Source organism: Syngnathus scovelli, chromosome 11 (genome assembly GCF_024217435.2).
Source record: "Syngnathus scovelli strain Florida chromosome 11, RoL_Ssco_1.2, whole genome shotgun sequence".
Lineage (NCBI taxonomy): Eukaryota > Metazoa > Chordata > Actinopteri > Syngnathiformes > Syngnathidae > Syngnathus > Syngnathus scovelli.
The window spans coordinates 7,422,638-7,445,994 of record NC_090857.1 but is presented as its reverse complement, the minus strand read 5'-3'; the positions used below and the strand labels follow the sequence as shown (position 1 = coordinate 7,445,994).

General features: G+C 41.7%; 3 protein-coding genes across 4 annotated transcripts; all 3 read right to left on the bottom strand.

The window, feature by feature from the left end:
* Positions 1–1,688: 1,688 nt before the first annotated feature.
* timeless (timeless circadian clock) lies at positions 1,689–9,555 on the bottom strand. Its single transcript, XM_049733422.2, has 30 exons — positions 9,381–9,555; positions 8,913–9,009; positions 8,678–8,831; positions 8,454–8,568; positions 8,161–8,223; positions 7,975–8,076; positions 7,573–7,728; positions 7,354–7,487; positions 7,197–7,284; positions 6,946–7,122; positions 6,542–6,759; positions 6,353–6,456; positions 6,027–6,196; positions 5,822–5,947; positions 5,561–5,712; positions 5,385–5,482; positions 5,179–5,311; positions 4,899–5,100; positions 4,695–4,834; positions 4,523–4,602; positions 4,305–4,428; positions 4,130–4,212; positions 3,900–4,054; positions 3,617–3,827; positions 3,457–3,525; positions 3,253–3,371; positions 2,926–3,154; positions 2,786–2,837; positions 2,626–2,696; positions 1,689–2,237 (listed from the first exon to the last, which is right to left on the bottom strand). The coding sequence occupies exons 2-30, from the start codon at positions 8,992–8,994 to the stop codon at positions 2,110–2,112; spliced, it is 3,735 nt and encodes a 1,244-aa protein (XP_049589379.1). The 5' UTR covers positions 8,995–9,009; positions 9,381–9,555; the 3' UTR covers positions 1,689–2,109.
* A 234-nt stretch (positions 9,556–9,789) lies between these two features.
* Positions 9,790–13,831, bottom strand: prph (peripherin). Its single transcript, XM_049733421.2, has 9 exons — positions 13,218–13,831; positions 12,178–12,238; positions 11,803–11,898; positions 11,469–11,636; positions 11,262–11,387; positions 10,973–11,193; positions 10,839–10,891; positions 10,510–10,583; positions 9,790–10,415 (listed from the first exon to the last, which is right to left on the bottom strand). The coding sequence occupies exons 1-9, from the start codon at positions 13,763–13,765 to the stop codon at positions 10,350–10,352; spliced, it is 1,413 nt and encodes a 470-aa protein (XP_049589378.1). The 5' UTR covers positions 13,766–13,831; the 3' UTR covers positions 9,790–10,349.
* A 2,584-nt stretch (positions 13,832–16,415) lies between these two features.
* pmela (premelanosome protein a) lies at positions 16,416–21,686 on the bottom strand. 2 transcript variants are annotated; one of them, XM_049733419.1, is made up of 12 exons: positions 21,518–21,686; positions 20,376–20,471; positions 20,138–20,284; positions 19,906–20,043; positions 19,598–19,759; positions 19,232–19,516; positions 18,259–18,945; positions 17,994–18,155; positions 17,813–17,915; positions 17,471–17,676; positions 17,301–17,391; positions 16,416–16,853 (listed from the first exon to the last, which is right to left on the bottom strand). In XM_049733419.1, the coding sequence occupies exons 1-12, from the start codon at positions 21,576–21,578 to the stop codon at positions 16,706–16,708; spliced, it is 2,286 nt and encodes a 761-aa protein (XP_049589376.1). In that variant the 5' UTR covers positions 21,579–21,686; the 3' UTR covers positions 16,416–16,705. The 2 variants fall into 2 exon arrangements, with proteins under 2 accessions (XP_049589376.1, XP_049589377.1); XM_049733420.1 differs by having other exon boundaries at positions 16,416–16,850.
* Positions 21,687–23,357: the final 1,671 nt, after the last annotated feature.

Below are 23,357 nucleotides of genomic sequence, written 5' to 3'. Positions count from 1 at the left end.
ACAGTTTAAACTCGGCGCCTCCATTTTATGCAAAAAGCTAAACAAAGTTTTTATAAGGTGCAACTATCTCAATTAAATTGACAGGACACGTGTCAAACCCAATTTGTAGCCCGTGCAAGCAAATAATGTGAATCGACGTCATATTTTCTTGCTGATATCAAAATTACAAATGAATTTAAATTTCAAAAGGGTGAGGTATTGCAAGCGTTTTTTTTGTTACCAATGCACATTTTAAATTAAATGTTATAATCAGTTTTTATTGGACTCATCAGTTTACTGTGTGTCTTGCTGGTGACTTACTACTGACTACTGTAAAATGTTGAAAATGCAGGGGCGTGCAGAGGGTGGATACAAGGGGGGCGGGGGGCATCCAACCCGTTTGACCTTAGGAAAAGATCGCAGACATTACTGGTTGTGTGATACACTGTCTGTGAGATGTCCAGGCTTGTCCCTGTCAACCACTGCCCGTCTTTTCATGGAAGAACTTTACTCATCAAATTATTGTTTGATGAAATGTGTAGGCAATTCAAGCAGTTACTTGTGCACATCTGCTTTCACAACACAATGTGTTTTAAAAACAATTAAAAAACAAACCCTACAGCAAAACCTCTGGTATGTTCTAATGTAGAAGCTCATCCTACTCTTGATGTTTTGCAACCTGTAGTTCTTCTCTGTATGAAATTATTACATCAGTAACAGGTAGGACTCACCTGTGCCTTAAGCAATAATGTACAAAACTTTTGTTGACATTGCAATACTAATGACAACCGTCAACTTTCAAAGGAAAAGCTAGTCTTTGTTTCGGGAGACACAATTCTGGCATCTAGTCCCATAAAAGCGCAAACTTTAATGACTATGTGTGCATGTCTGCACCTCAGATGTATGTAATAAAGCGGCCAGGGTTACGCTTTTGTTCTGGTCACGAGTCATCCTGGCCGTATATTTGCTAGGCACATATGTGTTTCTTTGATCGTGTCAATTAAAATGCACCTCAAACCATAAAAACCGACCCAACGTTGCACATACACACACACTCCAGGGTTATTGTGTGGACCATCAGGTTGGACTGAATTTTTTGCGAGGTGGGGGCAGAGCAGATGCTGTGACAGGAAGTTGCTAACATAGTCCAGATGTGAGGACAGGAGACCACCTCCCACACAGTTGGAATATGAGGATGACTAAATGCAGCAGAACCGCTGTCACACACAAGATCTTTGTTTTGAAGAAAGCTCACACTGAACACGACTCTCAGTGTAAATCAAATGCTGAGCATTGTCTTTATACTGTTAGTGTCTGTTTTAGTTTATCAACTCCCCTAATGCAAGGGTGGGGGAACCGACAGCCCATGGGTCTTGCACATCACCTCAGAAACATTTGCCATGCAAATCTAAAAACAAATAAAATCTTGACGCAACTAAAAGCACCAGATTTTCAAACCTACAATCATTACAACATATTTCAGAGAGTATGACCCTCAGAGGACTTAATAAAACTGAAAAGACCTGATAGGCAAATGGTTGCACACCCATGTACTAATAAATTGCAATGCACTTGACTTGTGAGGTCTGTATGAGTGTTGTCTTTGCTGCTCTTTAGTACCACCTACAGGTAATAAGATGTAAGCAACCTTACCACACATTTGACTAAAATGACATTTTGCAATAGAATTCAGCAGTCAAAACGATCACTGTGGGGAAAAAAAGTGTTTTGTACTTTAATCATATCTACAGCATGGATGGCCAGCTATAATTAGTTGCAGTACAATTATCTTGAAAAGTAACGTTTTGTCAACCTAAAAATGTAAAATACAGCACCGATTATTTTACATTGATTATTAACACGAGAATTTTACAACACAGCGATGAAAATGTTGGTAAATATGTTAGTGATATCGAAGATGACGTTTAACGGTAACAAATGCGACACCTACTGTTCAATTATGGTACTGCTATACAATGACTGGGTCAATAATATGTAGATAGAATTGTGCAATTTCTTTTATAAACACAGAACTTTATTTGAAAATACAAATAATCAGAGCCGATTTGTGCCAGGGCAATCAGAAGCAACATTTTCTTTGGGTTGTTATTTTCACTGTATTGACTCCAACTAATCTTCATCATCTTCATCAATTATTACCATCTTCCGCCGACGCTTCACTGGTGCAGAAATATCTTCCTCGTCTGAATCTGCGTCAGCATTTCTATTCATATCCATTACAGAAATGGAACTGTCATCTGTAAAGAGAGTCTGGCTTAATCATATTTTGAAAAATTCATATGCATTACAACCACTAAGCAGATGTATTTGTTTCAAAGTCAAAGTCAAAGTCAGCTTTATTGTCAATTTCTCCACATGCCAAAGACACACAAAGAAACCGAAATTTCGTTCCCCCCTATCCCACGGTGACAAGACATGGCTCACAACAGACAACAAGTAAACAAGTATAACAAAAGCGTGCTGAATAAATAATGAATAAATAACACAACAACAACAATAATAAACAACAATAAATAAATAGGAGGAGCAGAAAAAAAAAGGAGCAAGTGCGCGTACAGCAGACATTCCCGAAAGTAGCGCAACAGTCATTCTAGACAAAATTGTAAGTGACAAATAATACAATACCCTGCTCCTCCTCCTCCTCCTCCTCGTCACCATCCAACACTCTGCTTCTTTTAGTTGTCTTCTCTTTGGGCCTGATATAAGAAGTGGATTTTACATTTACAGAGGAAACAGGTATTTTTTGTGCAGGGATTTCAAATTGACTCAGTTTTTGTGACCTCACCTCTCAAACGAACTGTCTGCATCTTCAGAAGAAGCTAAATCCATATCAGGGGCTAAAATAAATGAAGTTTGGGAAATAAATGGCCATCCTATTCACTGGTTTCAGAAAAAGAATGCAACAATATGTGTGTCCTGACATACCTTCATCTTTGCTGGAGTGTAGTTTCCTCTTGCGTGCACTCAACAGGGCTCGCAAAGCATCTGCTCGTTGTGAACCCGAGACCTCTTTTTTCTCCTCCCGAGGTTCTTCAGGCAGGCCGTTGTCTTCCGTGAGGACCTCCTCAGATTCATCGTGATTTGGACTAAGAGATGCAGCTGCACTATGGAGCTGAGATGGGCTGATCTTTTCAGGGATTCTCCAAAATGTCTCCTAATGAGAAAGCATTATGGAAAAAGTCATGTGAGACATTTTCAATCAGCATTTTGATCATAAAATTGCCAGTGTAATCCTGAGCAATAAAGCCACACCTGTTCATTTGCAGGCGGACGCATCCCCAGTTTGCGCAGCAGCTTGTGGAAGGTCTTGTTCTCCATGGCGTCTTCACATGCCTCGGTGAGAGGGACAAGAGGAGTAGCCTGGGAAAAACCTGGCCAAAGGAGCAAATCTTCTTAACTGGACATTAAGACATTTTCAAATACGTGCTGCAACACAGGCTTTGTTGACATTCTTACCATCATCTTCTCTGCCCTTAGCTGCTCGGTCCAGACAACGTTGCAACCACGCAAGGGCTTCGGACATACCTGGAAGACAACAAGATCAAGAATATTCACAACCATACACAATTGTTTGCTCTGCGTCACACTGAAAGGATACTCGAAAAGCTTGTGTCACCTTCGTCATGCAGCCTCGTAACTATGGCGCCCACATCAGCTCGCCTTTCCACATTCGACGCAACGCTTTGACTCCTACTGCTGCCACTGTTCCGTCTTTCTTGCATTTCTGGCTCATCTTCTTCCTCACTCTCTTCGGACTCATCCTCATCTTGTTCTTGAGGATCATCTGGTAAATTCTGTGTGAGTTCAGCCAGGAAATCCTCTTCACTCTGTAGGAAGAATGTATTTTCTCAGTCTTCCTAGTTGTGTTCGGCCATCGAAGAACCGTTTTTAAAACTTGCCATTTGTGTGCCGGAACTTTTTGGACGAGCACTTCGACTTCTCTTCTTATAAAGTTCTCGCCTTTCTGACACCAGGCCCAGACTGAGGAGCTTGTCCACCACACGTGCACGAGAGCGCTTGGCTGTGAGCTTCTTAAAAATGTTGCCGAGAACATCTAGGGGTGAAAGACAAATTAGGGAAATTGCATTTTCTCCAAAATTAAGCTGCTTCAATCAATCCCAGTAATCACCATCAGAGTCTTTGTATTCTTCATAGAGCATCTGAAGTTCTACTTCCTGGTCTTCAGTCCAAAGAACAATCCCGGTACCTTTCCTTTGTCATAGAAAATCATTTTCAGATGATTATCGATCGAGTCCACATGATTATATCAAAACTTAATGAGTCAGCATATTCAGCCGACATACTTGGGTTTCTTCAACTCTTTAGCGCTGTCCACCAGACCCAGGCGTACCATCTGAATCACAACCTGCTTCCGTGTGCGTGTACTGTTGCTCAGTAACGGCAGCAGAGTCTCCACAATGTCTGGATCTGGCAAGAGTTAGTTAGTATTAGTTACCCAGTTAGCGCAACATGGAAAGTAAAATCACAAACACGAGTGCTAACAGTAAAACAAACAGCAAACCTTCAGAGTGCCGGTGCTCTTCATAAAGATTACGCAATTCCTCCTCTTCCTCTTCAGTCCAAGCTGGCATCTTTTCCGCTCTTATGAATGGAAGCAAAATACCACATGAGTGCATCTTTTCCAGCTTTACATTAATATAATATGCAATAAAAAAAATGCAAAAAACACCAACCCATCTTTGCTGTAGCCTTCAGTCATCTCGCGCACAGCGCCGACGTTTTTCCAGAACAGCAGCTCAATGTAGGCCTTGTTGTTGGTGGCTGCCAGCGAAAAGAAACGATTCAGCACATACTTGGCAAAGGTGACCAGCTCCTGTGGATGACAGAAAGAAGTTGAGCTCATGGGCCTCATCACTGTCTTTAGTTTATGAACCAACCTTGTAAGCAGAGGCTGCTGGGTCACACAGGATCTTATTGAAGAGATGGAAGACTGACAGCTGATATAGCAAAGCGTCCATTTTGAGATCAAATGCCACACGGTGAAGCATTCGAACAATGCAGTGGTTTGTGTGAGGTGTGTTTTTGGAGTAGGATTTCAGTAAATGCAGGTATGGCCGCACAATGTTGGGGTTGGCAAACCTGTAAAAAAAAAAAAAAATCAACTGTCAAAGTAGGATCTGATTTGAAAGGCAAAAGGTGCAAACGTTACTGCCTCACTTCTTGACAAAGTCCAGAAATTTGAACTCAGTTTCCGAAACCTGGACTGCCTCCAACTCTTCGTCCTCTTCTAGATCCGCACCATCGTCCTCATCATCCTCTTCCATTTGAGTCTCAGGAGGAGGGGCCGACCCTGAAATCAAAAGTGAATCCTGCATCCAGATGGTGCGATACTCAGATGTCATGTAAGTACGCTGCGTGCATACTTGGCAACTCTGCATGCAAGATCTGCTTGAGGAGCTCAAGTTCTTCTTCAGGGTCCACATCGCTCGAGCCAAACACGTCTCCCTCGGGCCATACTTCCCTGAATGCAGTCATTTATTTGATATCTTAAGTTTTGGAATGATTCTAGACGCTAAAGGTGCTGAGTATGAAAACTTACCTGGCAGCTCTCAGCAGCGCTAAAGATTCTGGTCCCAATTGAGCTTGCAAAGAATCCTGCACCCGCACCATAGCCTCAGTCCGTTGCTCCTCCAGAGGAGTTTCCGATGTGGCGTCGAAAGGCACGATGTGCTCAGTTAAAGATTCTGACAGCTGCAGACGAGCCAGAAAAATGACACGATGCCATTTCTGTTCTTCTTTGGTAGTGTCCCAATGCTTCATTTTATCATTTTTCTTTTCTATTACAGATAATTACACTGACCTGAAAATTTACACCCTTGAGTTGTTCCTCCACAACCTTCCAAGTATCCGCCAGAGCTTCTGGGGTCCTTTCTACATCGGGCTGTTTTTTGTTCTTTTTGGACTTTTTACGCTTCACTCGCTTTTTCTGTAAAATTAACCACATCTAGAGTTTTTCTGGCCAGCATTGAAGGAGAAACATTCATCTACATATAACTTGTACATACTTGCACAACTAAGCTCCTACGACCTTTGCAGAAGCGCTCCAACATACGTAGGAAGAGATGCGTTGACTCCACCAAGTCTTTAAGGTAGGACTGTGGCTGTTTGGTTCCGTCATACTTTCTCAGCAGAGTCAGGAATATCTCCCTGTATTCCATTAGGTAGAAAATGTTACCTACAAGGTGAGAAGGGAAAACGATTTGTCAATAATTCTAATGATTTATAAATTCAGAGGAATAACAATACAAGTGCTGACTCTTTCTGTACAATGAAAATGCTCCATTTTGATTGGCTGCCAGAACAGCATTCAATTTATTTAATATTGCATTACTTTTGATAACATTGGCACTGTGGCGGATGCTTTCGTCCTCAGATCGGTCCATTTCGTTCACAGTCATCAGCAGCTCCTGATATGCCTTCAGCGCCAGGTGCATCCTAACAAAAACAAGGTGGAATAAAATATGAACGGACATATTTTTAGCAATTTAGTAATAACCCTGCTTCCAAACACCCCTCTTGCCTGCGTGACCAGGACGTGGCCTCTTTGCGGTCAGCCAAAATCATTTCATAGTAATTGGTGATGTTGGTCTCGATAAAATGGAAAGTCCGGGTGGACATTGTTTCGGAAACTAAATCAGCTCGGAAATTGTTGCCACGGTTGAAGGCCATGAAGAAGCTAAGCGCCCACAGGTAGTAGGTCTCATCGTGCTCCTGAGATTGCTCCCGGATCAGGTTTTCCTGGAGAGGGGGGAGGCAAGACAACAGAATGTCAAGTTAAATTATCAACATGAATGGGATAAAGAAAATGAAGATTATGTATCATCAATGAATCATAAAGAGCTGCCGCTTATTCAATAAAATACTTTAGGGGACAAAATAAAGTTAATTGTCAACTTTGATGGTAAAAATATTGTGGCTGCTGACCTTGACAATGTACATGAGGCGATTGTAGCAGTTCTCTAAGAAATCCACACAAAACTCTCGCAGGAAGAGTCGAACATTTAGAGCCGATCGCCGTTTGTCCATGCATTCGCGGGCCTGTTGATTGCGCCTGGGAACGCGCCGCACAGCTTTACCCATGTCGTGAGTGTAGTTTTTGAACTATGAATTAAAGGGAGGAAACAGATAAGTGAGCTTTAAAAACATTGTTTGGTAAATCACTTTACAATACTTACTTTGTTGACATTTCTGTGATAAATCATATCATTGTCTCCGATTGCTTTGAGTCCTTTCACAACAAAAGACCCTCCGAAGCGTGAATGTCTGACGAAAAACAAAATATTTGCACAAAATAAATCTAATGCGCTTTGAAGATCCTCTCATATTACGTACCTGGTTCCTCTTTGCAGTGTGCGAGAACGTTTCTCTGCCTGTTCCCTCTGCCTCAGCCCCTCCAGCTCCGAAATGTCTCTCTGCTTCTCCTCGGCCGAGCGAGCGTGCCCTGCACTCACCAAGGTGTCCGGCGTCTGCGCCACACCAGAACAAAGCTTAAACACCACACAGTTATCAATCTCGATGCATTGCGCATTGAAAATGATTATTTGTCTTAACCTGGTCTCTGAACATGAGGGAGATGATTTCCAACACATGCATACTCCACTGCTGCTCACTCTGGGCCGACGCCAAGAACTTGACCAGGTCATCGAAACCGCTCATGTGAATGGCCCAGAGCAGCCTGTCGTGCACGCTGGCATCATCATCGACTTTCTGTATTAGGATAATATACATGAGACACAAAATAATGGGTGGAAAATTGCAGTCATGCTTTTCCTTGATGAGAAAAAATTTCAAATGTGTCGATGGAAACATTTACTGCTAATTGATTCATATTTTTATTTAAGGTTTTTAAAATGTACAGAACATCAATGTAACTTCCAAAAACTGAATCATAGCAGGACATTTTACCTCTTGATGCAACTGATTCATCCAATCAAACTACAAAAGCATATTAACCTTCTCTTCCAAAGGGTCTGCGGGTACATGAAGCACATTCCGAACCAGCAGCAGAATTCGCTCAATCAGAAGGTTGTCTTCTTCCTGCCTCTGCTCCCATTCCTGAGAGGGAAGCACATTAGCAGAATGAGAGGAAAAATCAATACTGAATACAAGCTGGCATGTTATCAAAAAACATTCACTTACCATTTGTAATAGATTGTACAATGTCTCACTTAAAATGCCAAACACCTTCTCAGTAGCAAATGCCTACAATTAAAATAAAGGAAAGACAAACATTGTCAGATAATTGTGATTTGATCAGTGCATTTGCCACTTTAATGTAATCTATTTCAGGTTATTGTCATTTTTAAGTGTCAAGTTTCACTTTTTGTCCAACACCTACAAAGTATGATGCAAAAAGCTTATTTACAATCACCCTTGAAGGATACAGACACAAATGGGAAAATATAACCTCACAAAATATATACAAGCAGTACCTCTTTGTAGGCTTGTAAATGAGAGGTCACTTGCAAAAAGTGGTGTCTAAACACGGCATCGTCAGGAACCTTCCCAAAGCAGAGCATAGCAGGTTGCGTTAGATTGACCATTAGCCTGTGATAAAAACATATGATAATTTGAGTTATCATGCTGCTCAACAAGTTTTGACTATCACAAAAGCAATATATTTAATGCATTACAAGTTTCATCCTGGGGTGTTTACCGTATGCAGGAATCAAACAAGGCCTTGTCATGCCCATGTTGAATGATAATAGGCAGAAGGTCATGTTCTACGATGTGGCCTTCACCCAGCTGCTGCCTGACATCACGGGTGTCATCTTCATAACGCAAGTACCTGATCAAGTCTTTCACACTCTCTGGGACAGAGTAAACATGTTCACAGTTGTTACACATAGTGATGAAGCACAAGAATGTATTATAAAATCCAATCCATTCACCTAAGCAATCAGCTTCTTTGTGATACGTGTCCCCCTCCAGGTACCCAAGAGCACTGCATGTTGCCAGAATCTCACAATTCATCCTGAATAACGCCTTCTGCAAGAACACATAAAGAAAGAGAATAATGGTCAAAACGTTCTACTGAGTGAAAATAAAATGAACTTTGTTTCTTGATGATAGGCAAATTTTTATAATTAGAAATCATAGTCATATGCACCAACAGTGTTATTGACATTCACCACATCATTAGGAACACACGCTGAAATAAAACTATCAGGTATTCTGTACCATATTTAAAAAATATCGGACAGTTTTAGTCAAAGGTGAGAGGGAACTTTTACAGCCCTTAATCCTGATTTCATTTTAGGTTTTTAGATCTTTTACAATATCGAGCTTGGGAACCTAATGTGACAAGGGACTGTGTTTACATCATCCATGTCGTAGCATAAAACAAGTTTTCTACTCACGTAGTAGTAGTCGTTTAATTCGTTCCCTGGTGGTGTCAACTACGAAGCTTCACAATGTAAGAAATATTATCAAGAAAAGTGTGTCATGCTAAACTAGTTACCTAGTTACTACTAGTAAATGTAGGAGCAAGAGCTGCCATCAGCTTTGCAAATTTGGCGCCAAGAAGCGAACAAAACCGGATGTTGAATGTTGTCATTGTGTGGTGTTCTTCTTGGGATTTTCAAAGTGAGTGGAAAGCATTAGTTACGCATTACTGCCATCTAGCGTCTGGCTTACTCAACTCCCATTTTAAACAAAACTGTACAGTACTACACAGCACAGTATATTACTTTGACAGTAAAATCTCACAGTTTTTAATTAAAAATGTCAAAATGAAATAAAATTCACATGAAGCAATCGACAGAAACGTAAGACTTTCTCAAGGTTAATTTATTTGCAATTATGTGCCGCTTCATTGTGTTAAATCACACAGCCATTCAAAGCTCGGACATTACAATTTTTTTCATCACTTTTTCCCCCATGTTTCACATTTTTCTTCTTTTTTTCGATATAGTCAATAGATGTGGACAGCAAAGCCCTCCTGGACGGAGATTTTTCTATTTACTGAAGACGGTATGTAAAGCAATAATGCAAATTGAGGCTATTCTATTTTCCACTGCTGTTAAACACATAGCAAGCTACAAATGTGGCCATCAAAGGATGCCATGAGATTGCACTGCAAATGAAGGCCTCATCTGGTATGCTGTTCGAGTTACAGTTCTGCTTTGTCACACAGATGACATAGCTGGGTGGCTGCAATAGCACCAAGTGACACACCAGTCAAAATGTATTTATTTCACTTTGCACCTACATTTTATTACTCTTTGCTAGACAATGAAACACTAAGGAGTTTTACTCTTTTTTTTTATTCTTATGCTTTTTAGCTCTTGTAATGGCACAGGCCTTCACATTATCAAGTCAGGTTCTTCTCAGTTGTCCTTGTCATCTTTATCACTGTGGCCCGAATCTCTCTCAGTCTTGGATTCCTTCACCACCTGATGAGAAAATTATGGTAATACCGTTCAGGTTTTGACAGGTTAGAGCACTGCAAATAAAAGGTTCTTTTGAATACAATATTATTATCTATACCTGTCCGTCTCTAGTCTCAACTGTCTTTATCACGACAGTCTTCTTGGTGCCACTCTCTGGTCTGGGTTCAAAATCTGAAATACAATTTACTGCAGTTAATATCTCTCCATCCATTTTGTGAATTGTTCTAATTCTCACAAGGGTTGCAGACTTTTTCAGAGTTATATGAAATGCTACAAGCAGAGTATCGCTAACCCTGCTAACCGTGTTTGCTTTGGTCCATAAATTAGTTTAACCCCTGTGACCTTCATTTACAGTGGTAAAAACAGCAACATCTTGCAGTTGAGAACTTAATTGTCTGCTTTCTGAACAAAAAAAACAAAACTCACCACGTTCACCAAAGTGATTTGTCATGCCTATATTGAGGAGAGGCATGGTGATCCTGAAGAAGAAATGCAACCAAAGTTTCAGGCCACTCATTTGCTGTTAAATATCATTCAAACTAAAACAAGCCCAAGTTCACCTGCTCTCCTCCCCTTCCAGCAGTTTACGATAAGTCGCAATTTCAATGTCCAGAGCCATCTTGACATTGAGGAGGTCCTGGTACTCCCGGAGGTGACGAGCCATCTCGTCCTTCAGGTGACGGATCTCGTCCTCCAGTCTGCCGACGTTGTCTTGGTAGCTAGCGATTTCATTACCAAACTGATCCTCCATGTCACGCATCTGCCTCAGAAGTGCTTCATTCTGGAATCATGCGGTGTGATAGTTATATGGGGCAGTCATCTGAGGTCAAGATAGAATGTTCTCCTCACCGTGTTCTTCAATGCATCAATCTCACAGTTCAGGGACTGGATCTGCCTTCGGGACTCTGAGGCCTCCTGCTTGGCCTGCTTCAGAGCGTCACCATTGCGCTTGGCAGATTCAGTCAAATCTGCAAACTACACACATGATGATAACAATACAATCATTAAAGTGCATATTTGAGTGTGTGCTTTGTGTCTATGTGTGTTGTTGCCGACCTTGGACTTGTACCAATCCTCAGATTCTTGCATGTTCTTTGTCGCAATGGTTTCATACTGGGCCCTGATGTCCCTCAGAGCACCAGTGAGATCAGGTCGGGTGGCGTGGTCCACTGTCTCCATCCTCAATTGTTGGGTCTGCACGGTCACTTGAACGTCCTGGATTTCCTAAAATAACAAGAAAAAGGAAATTGTTAAGCCATGTCACGACGAGCACTCACATTTTTAGTAACTGATTATCAAAATGAAATCAAATGTTCAAAGCTCATTTAAATAATCAAGGACAGAGGAGTTAAAAAAAAAAAAAGAAGTCATATGTATGATTTGCACGTACTTCATCGTGCATCTTCTTGAGGAATTCAATTTCATCCATTAGGGACTCGATCTTCCTCTCCAGCTCCAGACGGGACAAGGTGGCATCGTCCACATCCTATTTTTTTTTTTAAATTAAAATAGTCATTGTGTGCGTCCATATTATGCATGATATTCTATAAAGGCAAACATTCTGCAGTACAAAAGAATTTATTTATTTATTTTTTTAAAATAATGATATATATATATTAAATGTATTCATCTCACAACAGGTGATGCTACATATTCAGGTATTCAGATGTTAGCAGAAGTGTCAGAAAAGTTCCAGGACTGAAGTCATGAAAAATATCTGTCTATCGATCTCTTTGTGTCTTTCAACGTAGTAAGCTGTGTTTACCTTGCGGAAGGCTGAAAGGTTATTTTCAGCATCTGCCCTCTTCTGAGCCTCTTCATCCAGCCTAGAAGAAACACACAAATGCACACACACACACACACACACATGCACATTCTTTAGACACGCTACTAATCTTTTTACACAAAGGGTATTCGCTAGTGGAAAAAGGCACTCTGGATCAATTTGTTGATTCACTGTCCCGTAAAAGGTTTTTGGAAGTATGCCTCGTGGGAACACCAGCTGGTGCTTTTCCACTAATGCAGTTCAATAAGGTCACCATGTCTCTTTATAAGGTTAACTATGCTCCCCCATCTTTTATTTCTCTGAAGAAATTTACAAAATGGCCCGTGAGCATGTCGAAATGACAACCATGTGGATTGTAATGTAAAGTTGTCATCAATATTTACAATCCTAAATGTTGTGATGAGTCACTTCTTGGTACTGTACATCACGTAAATTGAAAAAAAAAGTTTGCTCAGCTCTGGATTTTCTCTCCATTTGATTGATTATGGTCGCTTCATCCCTCTTGTCTAAAATCATGCCGAGGCTGAACATTAAGTAGATTAGCTGAAAAGTGTCACATGGTTCCCTCATCTTTAATTCATGTTGGGTTACAGGGGCCCTTTTCTTCTAATGGGGTCTCCGGCACCATTTAATCAGCGCGAAGTGACGGTGAAAACTCAACTAATGGAGTCACTGAGTCACATTGATTTTTTTTTTTTTCCCTGCATCATCCATTTCCTCTACTGACCCCACCCTTTGTCTGGTCACTATCTTCTCAGCTATGCAAGCACGATGCATGTCATTGAAAATTCACATACATGGTGTGGTGTGTTGATATTGGTTGAGGAAGTCAAACTTGGGGTACTTTAGTGTTTAAATTATTAATACAGCTCCAAAAATACTTGAGCACCAACTACATCTTGTTCCTTTGCGTTTCATGACCTGTAGCATGACGCAGCAGTCTGTTGATGGACCACGCCCTATTTATCTATTGAGTCAGCTATCTACCAAAATTCTGGGTGTCCTAAGTCGGTACCAACCTCTGCTTTAGGAGGCCCAGGTCCTCAGCCAGGTTGTCCCTCTCCAGTTGGTACTGGTCCCTCTCCTTGCCGATGGCGTCCATCTGGCGCCGCATCTCCCTCAGCTCGTCTTGGAAGATCTCGGTGGCCCGGTTGGGTTGGCCTTGCTGGTGCTGACCTTTGTATTGGGTCAGCTCCTGCTGCAGTGCACCATTCTGCTGCTCCAGGTAGCGCACCTTCTCGATGAAGCTGGCGAAGCGGTCGTTGAGCTCCTGAAGCTCGGCCTTCTCGTTGCTGCGGGTGGTGAGGAACTCCTGGTTGATGGCTTCGGCCATGGTAAAATCCACCTTGTCATAGGTGAGGCGTTGGGGCTGGACACTGGGTCGGGAACGCTGTTGGTGGTAGGTGGTGGAGCGGGAGGACACCATGGGTGACACGGAGCGCATGTAGCGTCCCCCGCCGACGGAAGGACGAGAGGCCATGCTGGAGTAAGAAGACATGGAGATAGGGTGTGGGCTCCCGAAGGTGCGCCTATAAGAAGTGGAAGATTGCATGGAAGAATGACTCATGCTTGGTGTCTTGGTCTGATCGCTTACGAGAACGAAAGTAGTGAGGCTCGGAGACTGTCCTCAAACCAGCCCTGGAGGTTTATATACTCGCACAGCGGCTCGTAATTCCTCACCCCCTCCCATCCTTTTTCCATCACTCCCCGGCATGTCGGCCCAGGCCACTCCCTTCCGCACAGAGAGAGAGTCTGCCGCTGTGTCCTTCCAGCACCACTTTGTCTGGACAGCTCCACCCTTTTTAACAAGAGGACATCACATTACTGCTTCAATTTCTCAAGATGTCTCCTCACGACCATCCTTTCCTGTCTCAGGCGGGTGGGCACAGCCCATTTTAATTCCTTCATCCATATTCCACACATGCTTTCAGCTTGTAATGCATTTTACATTTTTCAAAATTTCATGCTGATGTCTTAATGAGACAATCTGAGTTCAGTCCTGTTTCTTTCATTTTTTACATCCACTTATCTCCCTCGCTCTCTCTCTTTTTCCACTGCCTCTCCTTTTACAGTAATTCAATACTTAATTGACGTCTTGGGCGTCTGTGGCAGCGCCATGACTCTGCAGTTATTCAATAGCTTTTATGCTTTACATCCAGTAAGCCGCACCAGTCAAATACATCAGAAGGAATGAACACGGATCACTTAGGAATATAATATCACTGTTTGGAGATAAATGCGTGCCGATTAGAACAGATAAAGTTGAATTCACACCACGTTTTGTGATTCTTATCACAAATGAATGTGAAGAGCATTTTCATTTGGGATGTACTGAAGACTACTTTTAAAGTGAGACTCCACAAGCGCATGTGTTCCGGATATTATCGATCATTTCGACTTTTTGCTGGGGTTAATGGGTTGATCTGAGTTGTGGCTTTACCGTCCTCTGAAGTGAGGGCTGTGTGCTCTATAGACATTTTAATTGGGCTATCATTCCATTATAAAGTTGACATCATTCTGAGCATGCTCAGTGGTAACTGGGTGTGGCACGATATTGATCAGCTCTGGTGCAAACTCTCATATCGTACACAGTATTTTCATTTTAAAGAGATTTAATAGAGAATTTACTTATCACTGTTTCTGAGTAAATATAAGTGTTGGGTTTCCTCTGGAGCATTTGGACAAAAATAACTATCCTATTCCATTTCTGTTCTTGTAACAAATGTAACTGACCTTTTCATTAGCATTTTTTTTTTCCTTTATCCGATCCTGCAAGCCTTCTACCACAGAGGTCTGGCATTGTGTGTTGGAAATGGCCTGTGTCTATATTTGTCTTATGAAATCTAATCAACCAGCATTGTGGTGTAGCATTTCCTTCCCCCTATGTCCTGTACTCTTGATCTGCTCATGGCGATTGACTTTCTCTTCTTATGTCCTTCTTCTTCATCCTCTTAAAACATCAATTTCCAACATGCACACGTGTGGTATCACACTTTGGTGTGTCAGGAGCTAACATTCATTCAAAAGCATCACACTTAATTATTTTTTTGGGGGGGGTCTCAGCTGTACTAGTAACACAACCCCTTGCCAGATGTTACCATTAGGGATTGAGCCTTCTGTTTCTCAGAGAAACCCCAGAGGAACCATAAATCCAATCATCGACAGGATCGAGCTACAATCTCTATTTCCATTTGTGTATGTGCGTGTGTGTGTGTGTGTCAGGTTTCATATCTTAATGGGTATCGAGATATCATCAACTCGGGGACATAAAAAGGGTTCTGGCTCAGTGGGTAAAATAACATAAAGAAACATGTATGGATCTTATATGGTAAATGCACAGAGCTTTAAATTTGATAACTGCTTTGAGATAAAACATAATTTGTCAATCTGGCCTTGGTAGACATGGCGGACAAATCATGGTGCTGGACCTCTCTGACATTGATTGAATCATCTTGGTATGATGCGTATAACTTAAAATTGACCAACCTGATGTTGTAGTCTGGGCTGTGGAAAATGATACCAGGGTGGTCCCTTGGTCTGGGGCTTCTGTAGTTCAAAATGGAAACCAAGAGGTCATCAGTTGATCAATAGCTGCTGTGTTTAGCAATCAGAGTGATGCTGTGCTGGAAGACATAGAACATTTGGGGGGTGGGGCGGTTGTAAGGTACGGCAACGAGGGAGGTCATTGTGTAGCTTGGACAAGGTGCCTCCTGATGCTTCCCAATTATCTTCAAATTAGACATGAGGACAAAGTGCAAGCTCCTTTATTAGCAAACTGACTCATGCAATTTGCTCTCAATGTCATTTATTAACCATATTTGTTACATTCATTTGGCCTCCTTAATGAAATGTTTTTCCTACACTGACGTCAGCATTTCTTCCAGGGTCACAATAAGTCATGTTAGTAACATGCTGCCTGACACATGCATCCCAAGGTATGCTAATGGTTGCACATATTTTATCGAGTTCTTTTCTGGAGTAAGGAGTGGTCTTCAACCACAGGACTGAGGACCGGAACTGGTCCATGGGACAATTGGTGTTTGGATGCACAAAGACTTAATAAGAAATATTTTGTTGATCATCAGAGTCAATAATGAGTAAATATAATAATAATAATAATAATAATAATAATACATTTTATTTGACACTAAAGGTCACCTTACATGGAGAAAAATCAAATATTTACGAAAGACTCAATAGACAAAGAAACAAACATGTTAATGTGATAAAGTTCCATTTTATTCGCATTACAACACCAGTGCTCCGTGATATGTAAGAACTGATTACATGTGGACAATTTAGTAAATCTTGATTTTTTTCAATTTAGGCGATATATACAATAAGGCCAAAAATCAGTGTTTATAAATATTGTAAGCCAAAATAAATATCACAGACACCAAAATTGCAGAGGTTTTTTTCCCATCTTCATAATGGGGTTGGCTTTCTTGTTTATTTCAAGATGATCACAGAGTATATAGGTAAATATGGTAATCAGACATTTTGTGCATTACACAATCCTCCCCTGAAGCAGTGGGCGGCTTTCTCCGGGCGACTGTCGCATCAGCAAGTTCCACAGCAGCAAAGGCGCTGACGTTACTGCAGAGCGGCCGCCATTGTTGTCTTCGCTCAGGGGCTGGTACTGCTTAAAGCGCCTGCTTGAAGTCATTTAAAGATGAGAGGGAATGAGATTTCACTTTATGGATGACAATGCTGCTTTAAAGTCCCGCATAGATCCCCTCTGTTGTTTTTTTAATGAAAAGTCAAACTTTTTACTTGATTACACCTACAACAAATTGCCTGTCGATTTTAAAGCAAATGTGAAGAAGTGATTGAGTGGAAATTGAGCTGCGTGAACCACTGCTCTCCCAATGGTGTTGTTTATGATCCGATGAAATAAATACCTACTTATCTTGTTTAAGGTTGGCAGAAGGCCCGCAGTTACTTGGCATTATTGTGCAGCTGCAATAAGGTTCACAATGTGAACCACTATATGAGCCCATACAGTATATGATCAAAGTTAATATATTTTTAGGATTTTTTTTTTTTTGGTCTGCTTATATATATTTGAATTTATTTGAATGCCCCAAAATGTGGTAGCTCACCTATACATCAACCCGACACAGCACACCACGCAGGCAAGAACCATCACACCCAAGATTATGGCGGCAGTTCCAGCTGGAGAACCACCAGAGGCTATGATGGGAAGCAAATTACACAAATGAGTAAACAATTCAATCAGTGAGTGAATTTAATGTGTGTTTCATTCCCGTACCTACTGCCACGTTGACACGGGCACTCGCCATGGCAAGACTGACATCGTTGGTCAAGGAGACATTGAGACAGAAAACGCCTGAGTCATTGAAGAACTGGCGAAGGACCATTTGGCAGTCAGGAGAGGGCGTGGCTGCACCGCAGACTGTCTCCATTGGTGTGATACAGTCAGCATCGGAAATGACTGTGCAGACCTCACTTGGTAAACTAGGGCAAAGATCAGAAAATATCAACAAGAAGCATTTTGAGATGCATATATTCCAGAATTTTCAGCACATTTGTCTCAAAATGTGACATCGGTGATTCAGCTGTAGCATGTTTTGAATGCAAAATAATCCCTCACCTTCCTTGACAGCTAATTGTGACATCCACAGCATTCTGAGCCAGTTCAGTGACCAGTGACACAACATTGGACATCTGTACAATCTCGACACTTTCAATTCCCTCTGCATGAACAAAAAGAAGAGAGCATTATAAGCCGATATTGTTTCTATTGAGCTTAGAATTCTTGGTTTATGACTTACGGACGACATCAACAGAAGTGATAAGGGAGCCGTAACGGTAGACCATGCAGTCGGCGGAAACTTCTGGTGCTTGTCTTTTGACCACAACAAGGGCAACTTGTGCTGGATCTACTTCGACTTCAGTTTGGACTTCTCCTTCGGTTAGAACCTCTTCATCGGCCGCTGAAATCAAAGTTGCGCAGTGGAGAATTTGCATTGTTTGTAGTCTGAGTGTTGGTGCCCCACTCAAATATCTCAAAAAACAAAAAAAAGTTTTTTAACACACCTTCTGGAGCCGCCGTGGCAACAGCAACATCGTTGTCAGTCTCAGTAATTTCTGCCTCAGCATCAGCTGCCTCTGCTTCTTCTACAGCGGTGCTCTCAGTGGCTGCGGGGACGACGACATTAGCTTCTGTTTCAGCCTGAACCACCTCTGCAGTGTCTTCAGCAGCAGCAGCCACCACAGCGTCGTCTTCCGCCGCTACGGTAACTTCAGGGAGGACCGGGGCGACTGTCGCCACAGCGTCAACCACGGCCACCTCCTCCGCAGCTTCATCCTCCGCAGCTTCATCCACAACAGCAGTTTCATCCACAACGGCAGTTTCAACCTCTGTTGTGTCTTCAGCTGCAGCTACATCTTCTGCAGCAGCGTCAACTTCTGCGGCGGGAGCGGCAGTGGCGGCTGGGTCTTGTTCTGCCGGAGCAACGGCCGCTGTGTCGATCGGTGCGGGTGCTGCTGAGACAGTCTCAATTTCCTCGGCTCCTTCGTCAATTGCGGCCTCTGCATCGGCGGCTTCGGCCGGCTGCACGGAGGCCTCGACTGGAGTGGCGTCAGGGACTGGCTCATCAACCGCTGCTGCTGGGTCAGTGTCAGGGGCGGGGACATCTGCCGCTGCTGGGTCAGCTGCTGGGTCGGCTGCTGGGTCAGCTGCTGGGTCAACTGCTGGGTCGGCTGCTGGAGTCACGACTGGAGCTGTGTCATATGACATAGAAAGAGCCTTCACTACGATGCAGTGCAAACTAAAAACACAACAATATTGTTAAAAAAAAAAAAAAATAAAAAAAAATATATATATATATATATCAAAATATATATATATTTTTTATATATATATATATATAGCACGCCCATTATTTTTTATTGCCTAGACATAAATTTTAATGTGCCGACAGTGTAATTGAGGGTGCCGTAAAACCCATCATATTGCTCATGTACCATATGACCAACCTTCGTGACATTTCCATATTTAAAATCTTACCAGCAGTTGGGGTTAAACAACCATTGGGGATGCTCGCCATCAAGACCACTTGTGGTTTGAAGGTCCCCACTGACATGTATGTGTGCGTGACACTGCGCTCCCTGGAGATCAGAGTTCCGGTGCTGTCGCCGAAATCCCAACTGAAGCTGATATCGGCGCTGCTCAAGTATTGGCTGGGATCGTGAAGGTCGACGTTGAAAGCAATGGCTCGGTTCTGGATGAAGTTGGAGTCATCTTGGTTTATGTCATTGATTTGAGCCAGAGATACCGTGAAGGGAACTTGATCTGATGATACAGAGATATAATACAAATGTCATTATGATATTTAAGATAATATAAAATGTTCCGCATGATTTGATGGGTCACCAGTGATGGTGAAGAGCGTGGAGGCGTAGCCCAGGGGGATGAACTTGTTTTTTCCACGGCAGTGATAGATGATGACTTCCATGCTGTAGGAGCCCAGGGAGGCATCATCTGTTGAGATGGTGAGCGAAGAGGAGGGTCCATCTGCCACCTGCCAGTACTTTCCTGAAACACGTGTGATCATTATGAGGAACTATTGCCTAGAACATACTCTTCAGAAAGTATCTACACAGACTCCTTAACCAAATGTAATCAGTTGACTACCCAAATATCTCTTGTATAGTTAGATATTTTTGTAGCAATAGTCTTACCCCATGTCTTCCAAACATAGACGTAACGGGGTGGCTGCCTGTCCCGGATCCTGGTGAAAGGTGTGCCGTCAGGGAAAACACCAGTCAACTCATTGCTTTGGTCTGGATATACCGCCTGGCCGGCCTGATATTGTTGACCTGCAAATATGTTTCTCTCGGTTACCACATTTGGCTGTACAGGAGGGGCAGAAGAAACAGGTTGACTTCAGGATCTTACGACGAATGGACTTACCATCAACGGTACAGTTACGCTCCCACACCACCTGCCCATCGGCGAGCACTGTTTGGTTTTCAGGGAAAACCAGATTAATATTAAAGGTTGATTTAGCTCCAAGCAGCGTGGGTGCGTCGTTCTTCAGATCAAATGCGACTGGGCCACCTGAAGAAGATGTAGACAAAAAAAAAAATCACTTTATATCCTTTATGATCTCAAACTGGTGGTCTTCTCAGAAGCAAATGATCATCCTCACCAGACCAACAATTTCTGAATCTTGGGTCTCCGTCCTTCCACACGGGGTACATGCGGGAGTTCCATGAGCGGTAACGGGTGAACTGACTTCGAGGCCCTGGAAGGAAGAACGTTGACTTCAATTAACATTTTAAAATACCGCAAAATAATCGTTGATACTATTGAAATTCAAAGCATTGAATATAAAACTGTGTCAATTTCACTACATAACGGCATATTTTCAAAGTAGATATTAGACCGATGTATTCAACCTAATTGATTATTTGAACCCATACACCTGCAAAGAGAAGCCAAAGAGAAAAATAGTTTTGAGGTCAATGATTTTTGAGTTGAGGAGAGCGGTGGGGGGTTGAGGCTGTGCGAATCATACGACCTGCAATCCCCCTCAAGCCTTTTCATGTGACCATCAGCTGAGCTGCAACATTTGTAAGCTTCCCTGCAGGAATGAGATCCCACACCCTTCCTTCTCTGTGTGTGAGTGTACGTGTGCATGTGCATGAATGTGTGTGTGTGTTTTTGGTTTACACTTTGAAAAAATGTGGTTGATGGACATCCAGATAATCAGTGTACTAATATTATTTTTACACAGTGAATGGAAACATAACCGTGAATACAGTTTTACTAGTTCAGTTTATTGCATTTATATACGTACACGTATTTAAAAACAAGACTAGCATTAAATATCAATATTATTAAGTTATTTATTCCAATTATCCCAAGTAAAAATTATGGTTAAATTGTGTGCCTAATTCAGCACTTCATTATTTAAATACGGTACCCCTTTTCTATTTTTACCCCATTTTAATGACTATTTTCTTTCACCTGAAAAAAAAAAAAATTAAATCATTGCGCCAGTGTGACACAAGGCATGAAATGTTCCCCTTAATAAGTTGTCCTAACACATGTAATAAACGGGCATGCTTGTAATCAATGAGAAGTCTTAAAGTGCGTCATATTAGTCATGGTCATTCACAACACTTGCTTGTTTATTTTTTTTCAGAACTACATCAACCTAATAGGACCAGTGGCCTCGAGGATGAAATGTGCTTTATAAATAAAATTGCCTTGACTAATGACATCATTAGTTTACCAAAGCAAAAACTATAAAAGTAGAAAATTGACCAAATTAATGATCTGACTTACTCTGTGCAGTGGTAGATGTCAAGGCCAGAGCCATCAGCAGCAGTAGCACCAGAGTCTTCATCCTGTCCTCGGTTGTGTGTTTCGTCCCAGAACCCCGGACCTCAGCAACTGCTCCTGACGCAAACACAATGTTCACAGAGACTTTGGAGGAGTCCTCTCACTCTCTTTAAGGAGCTCCTGGACCGGAATTATCATAGACATTCTTACATCACTGCTGGTCTGTACCCAGGCGCCGCCCCTCTTTTGTAAAACTTTTGCCCTGACACTAATTCAGTCATATATTCATTTGGGCGTTTTTTCGAATGACTACTAATAATATTTATTATATTATTATTAATAATAATAATTTCAGGTAATCCTCAGTTTACCATGTTACTATAATTTTCACAGATATGTACTTTGCTGTTACGTATCAACTTGGGTTTGGTCAGAACAGGTAGATCTGGCACATTTCAAGTGCAGAATTTATTTTCTTTACCCACCTATCGTTAATAAATATTAAAATAAATAAATAAATAACTGATCCTGAAAAATCATTTTGTGCACATTACACATGAAGATCTTATGCCTGTGTGTGACGTATGACTTTTCAGTTATGGGGTGCATGGGTGTCACAAGACAAAAGGGCAAATGGCAAATCAATAGAGTCCATTTATTGCCAACCTCTCACAACCGTGGTTGTCCTCCTCAGGCAACTCTTACATTCCGTCACCAGGAGCGCACGCACACTCGTGCTCTATTTAGTAGGATTTTTTTCATCTTTTGGATGTAGTTTCATTCATAAGACAAGTATTCATTAATGCTGGACAATAGTGGAGTTAAGTCAAGTTTATTTATACAGACCTTAATTACAGACAAGTCGTGGCAATTATTCTCAACATCCCCTGATCTAAAAAGTAAACCATCATTGTTCTGAAAAATAAAAGAACACTCTTTGATATTTCAATCAACGTGTCCTCCATTAAAGAAGAAGCTCTTTACATATTACAGCAATGTCCTTCACGAAGTGAGAGTAGAATCATCGTATTTTCAATTTCACGTTTCTATTTCATGATGATAATTCCTGATTGGTGGTTCCTCACAGCTACTTGCTCCCAAGAGTCTCATGCCAGCCAGACTGTGAGGCTGCACTACATGTGACCTCTCATGTGCTAAACAAGCAGTTAGGCCAAATTCTTCCCACAGAGCACCTGACTGCAGATACCACTAACATTCACTCCTCCGGACTTAAAATAATTGATATTAAATATGAATTAATGATACTAATATGGCATTGTACTTTAATCAGCAAACATCACCTAAAATATGTACCTCTAAGAATCCACAGTAAGGATCATCATAAAAGTACAGTAACATAGTGGGCCTGAATTTGAATAAAAAAAAAAAAAGAAATTGTTTAATTCCTAAAAAGTATATTATTTTAGGCCATTGTAATATGTTGCTGTCTTTGTGTGTCAGGCAGCAATGAGAATAAACCTTGCGAATAAAAATTTTATGAGGACAAATAATAGATCAAGTTGGTGTTCATTCATTCGTTCACTCACTCACTCACTCACTCACTCACTCACTCACTCACTCACTCACTCACTCACTCACTCACTCACTTTTAATGAATGAATGAATGATGAATAAATTATTTAATTAATTCGTTCATTCATTCATTCATTCTGCTGGTAGCGCTCACTATGGAATGCGTTCAGTGTGTACTAAACCGACCAGAGGGACGGCACAGATTACGTAAAACGTCACTACGTCACGTGACTTGTGTGACTGGTAGACGTTTCATTTACTTACGCACCAGTAGCCGGCCAGTGTTTTGTTCGTTTATCGCGACCAAAAT

Excerpts from the sequence above, each read along its gene's own strand:
- pmela (XM_049733419.1), bottom strand. The coding sequence starts at position 21,578 with ATGAAGACTCTGGTGCTACTGCTGCTGATGGCTCTGGCCTTGACATCT. Across the intron at positions 20,044-20,137 it reads GCGTAACTGTACCGTTGATG|GTCAACAATATCAGGCCGGC; the intron begins GTAAGTCCATTC and ends ACATATTTGCAG. Across the intron at positions 19,760-19,905 it reads CTATGTTTGGAAGACATGGG|GAAAGTACTGGCAGGTGGCA; the intron begins GTAAGACTATTG and ends CACGTGTTTCAG.
- prph (XM_049733421.2), bottom strand. The coding sequence starts at position 13,765 with ATGAGTCATTCTTCCATGCAATCTTCCACTTCTTATAGGCGCACCTTC. Across the intron at positions 11,899-12,177 it reads ACCTTTCAGCCTTCCGCAAG|GATGTGGACGATGCCACCTT; the intron begins GTAAACACAGCT and ends AAAAAAAAATAG. Across the intron at positions 10,892-10,972 it reads CTGGAAGGGGAGGAGAGCAG|GATCACCATGCCTCTCCTCA; the intron begins GTGAACTTGGGC and ends TTTCTTCTTCAG.
- timeless (XM_049733422.2), bottom strand. The coding sequence starts at position 8,994 with ATGAATTGTGAGATTCTGGCAACATGCAGTGCTCTTGGGTACCTGGAG. Across the intron at positions 8,832-8,912 it reads CAAAGAAGCTGATTGCTTAG|AGAGTGTGAAAGACTTGATC; the intron begins GTGAATGGATTG and ends ACTCTGTCCCAG. Across the intron at positions 5,483-5,560 it reads GCGCTGCTGAGAGCTGCCAG|GGAAGTATGGCCCGAGGGAG; the intron begins GTAAGTTTTCAT and ends GACTGCATTCAG.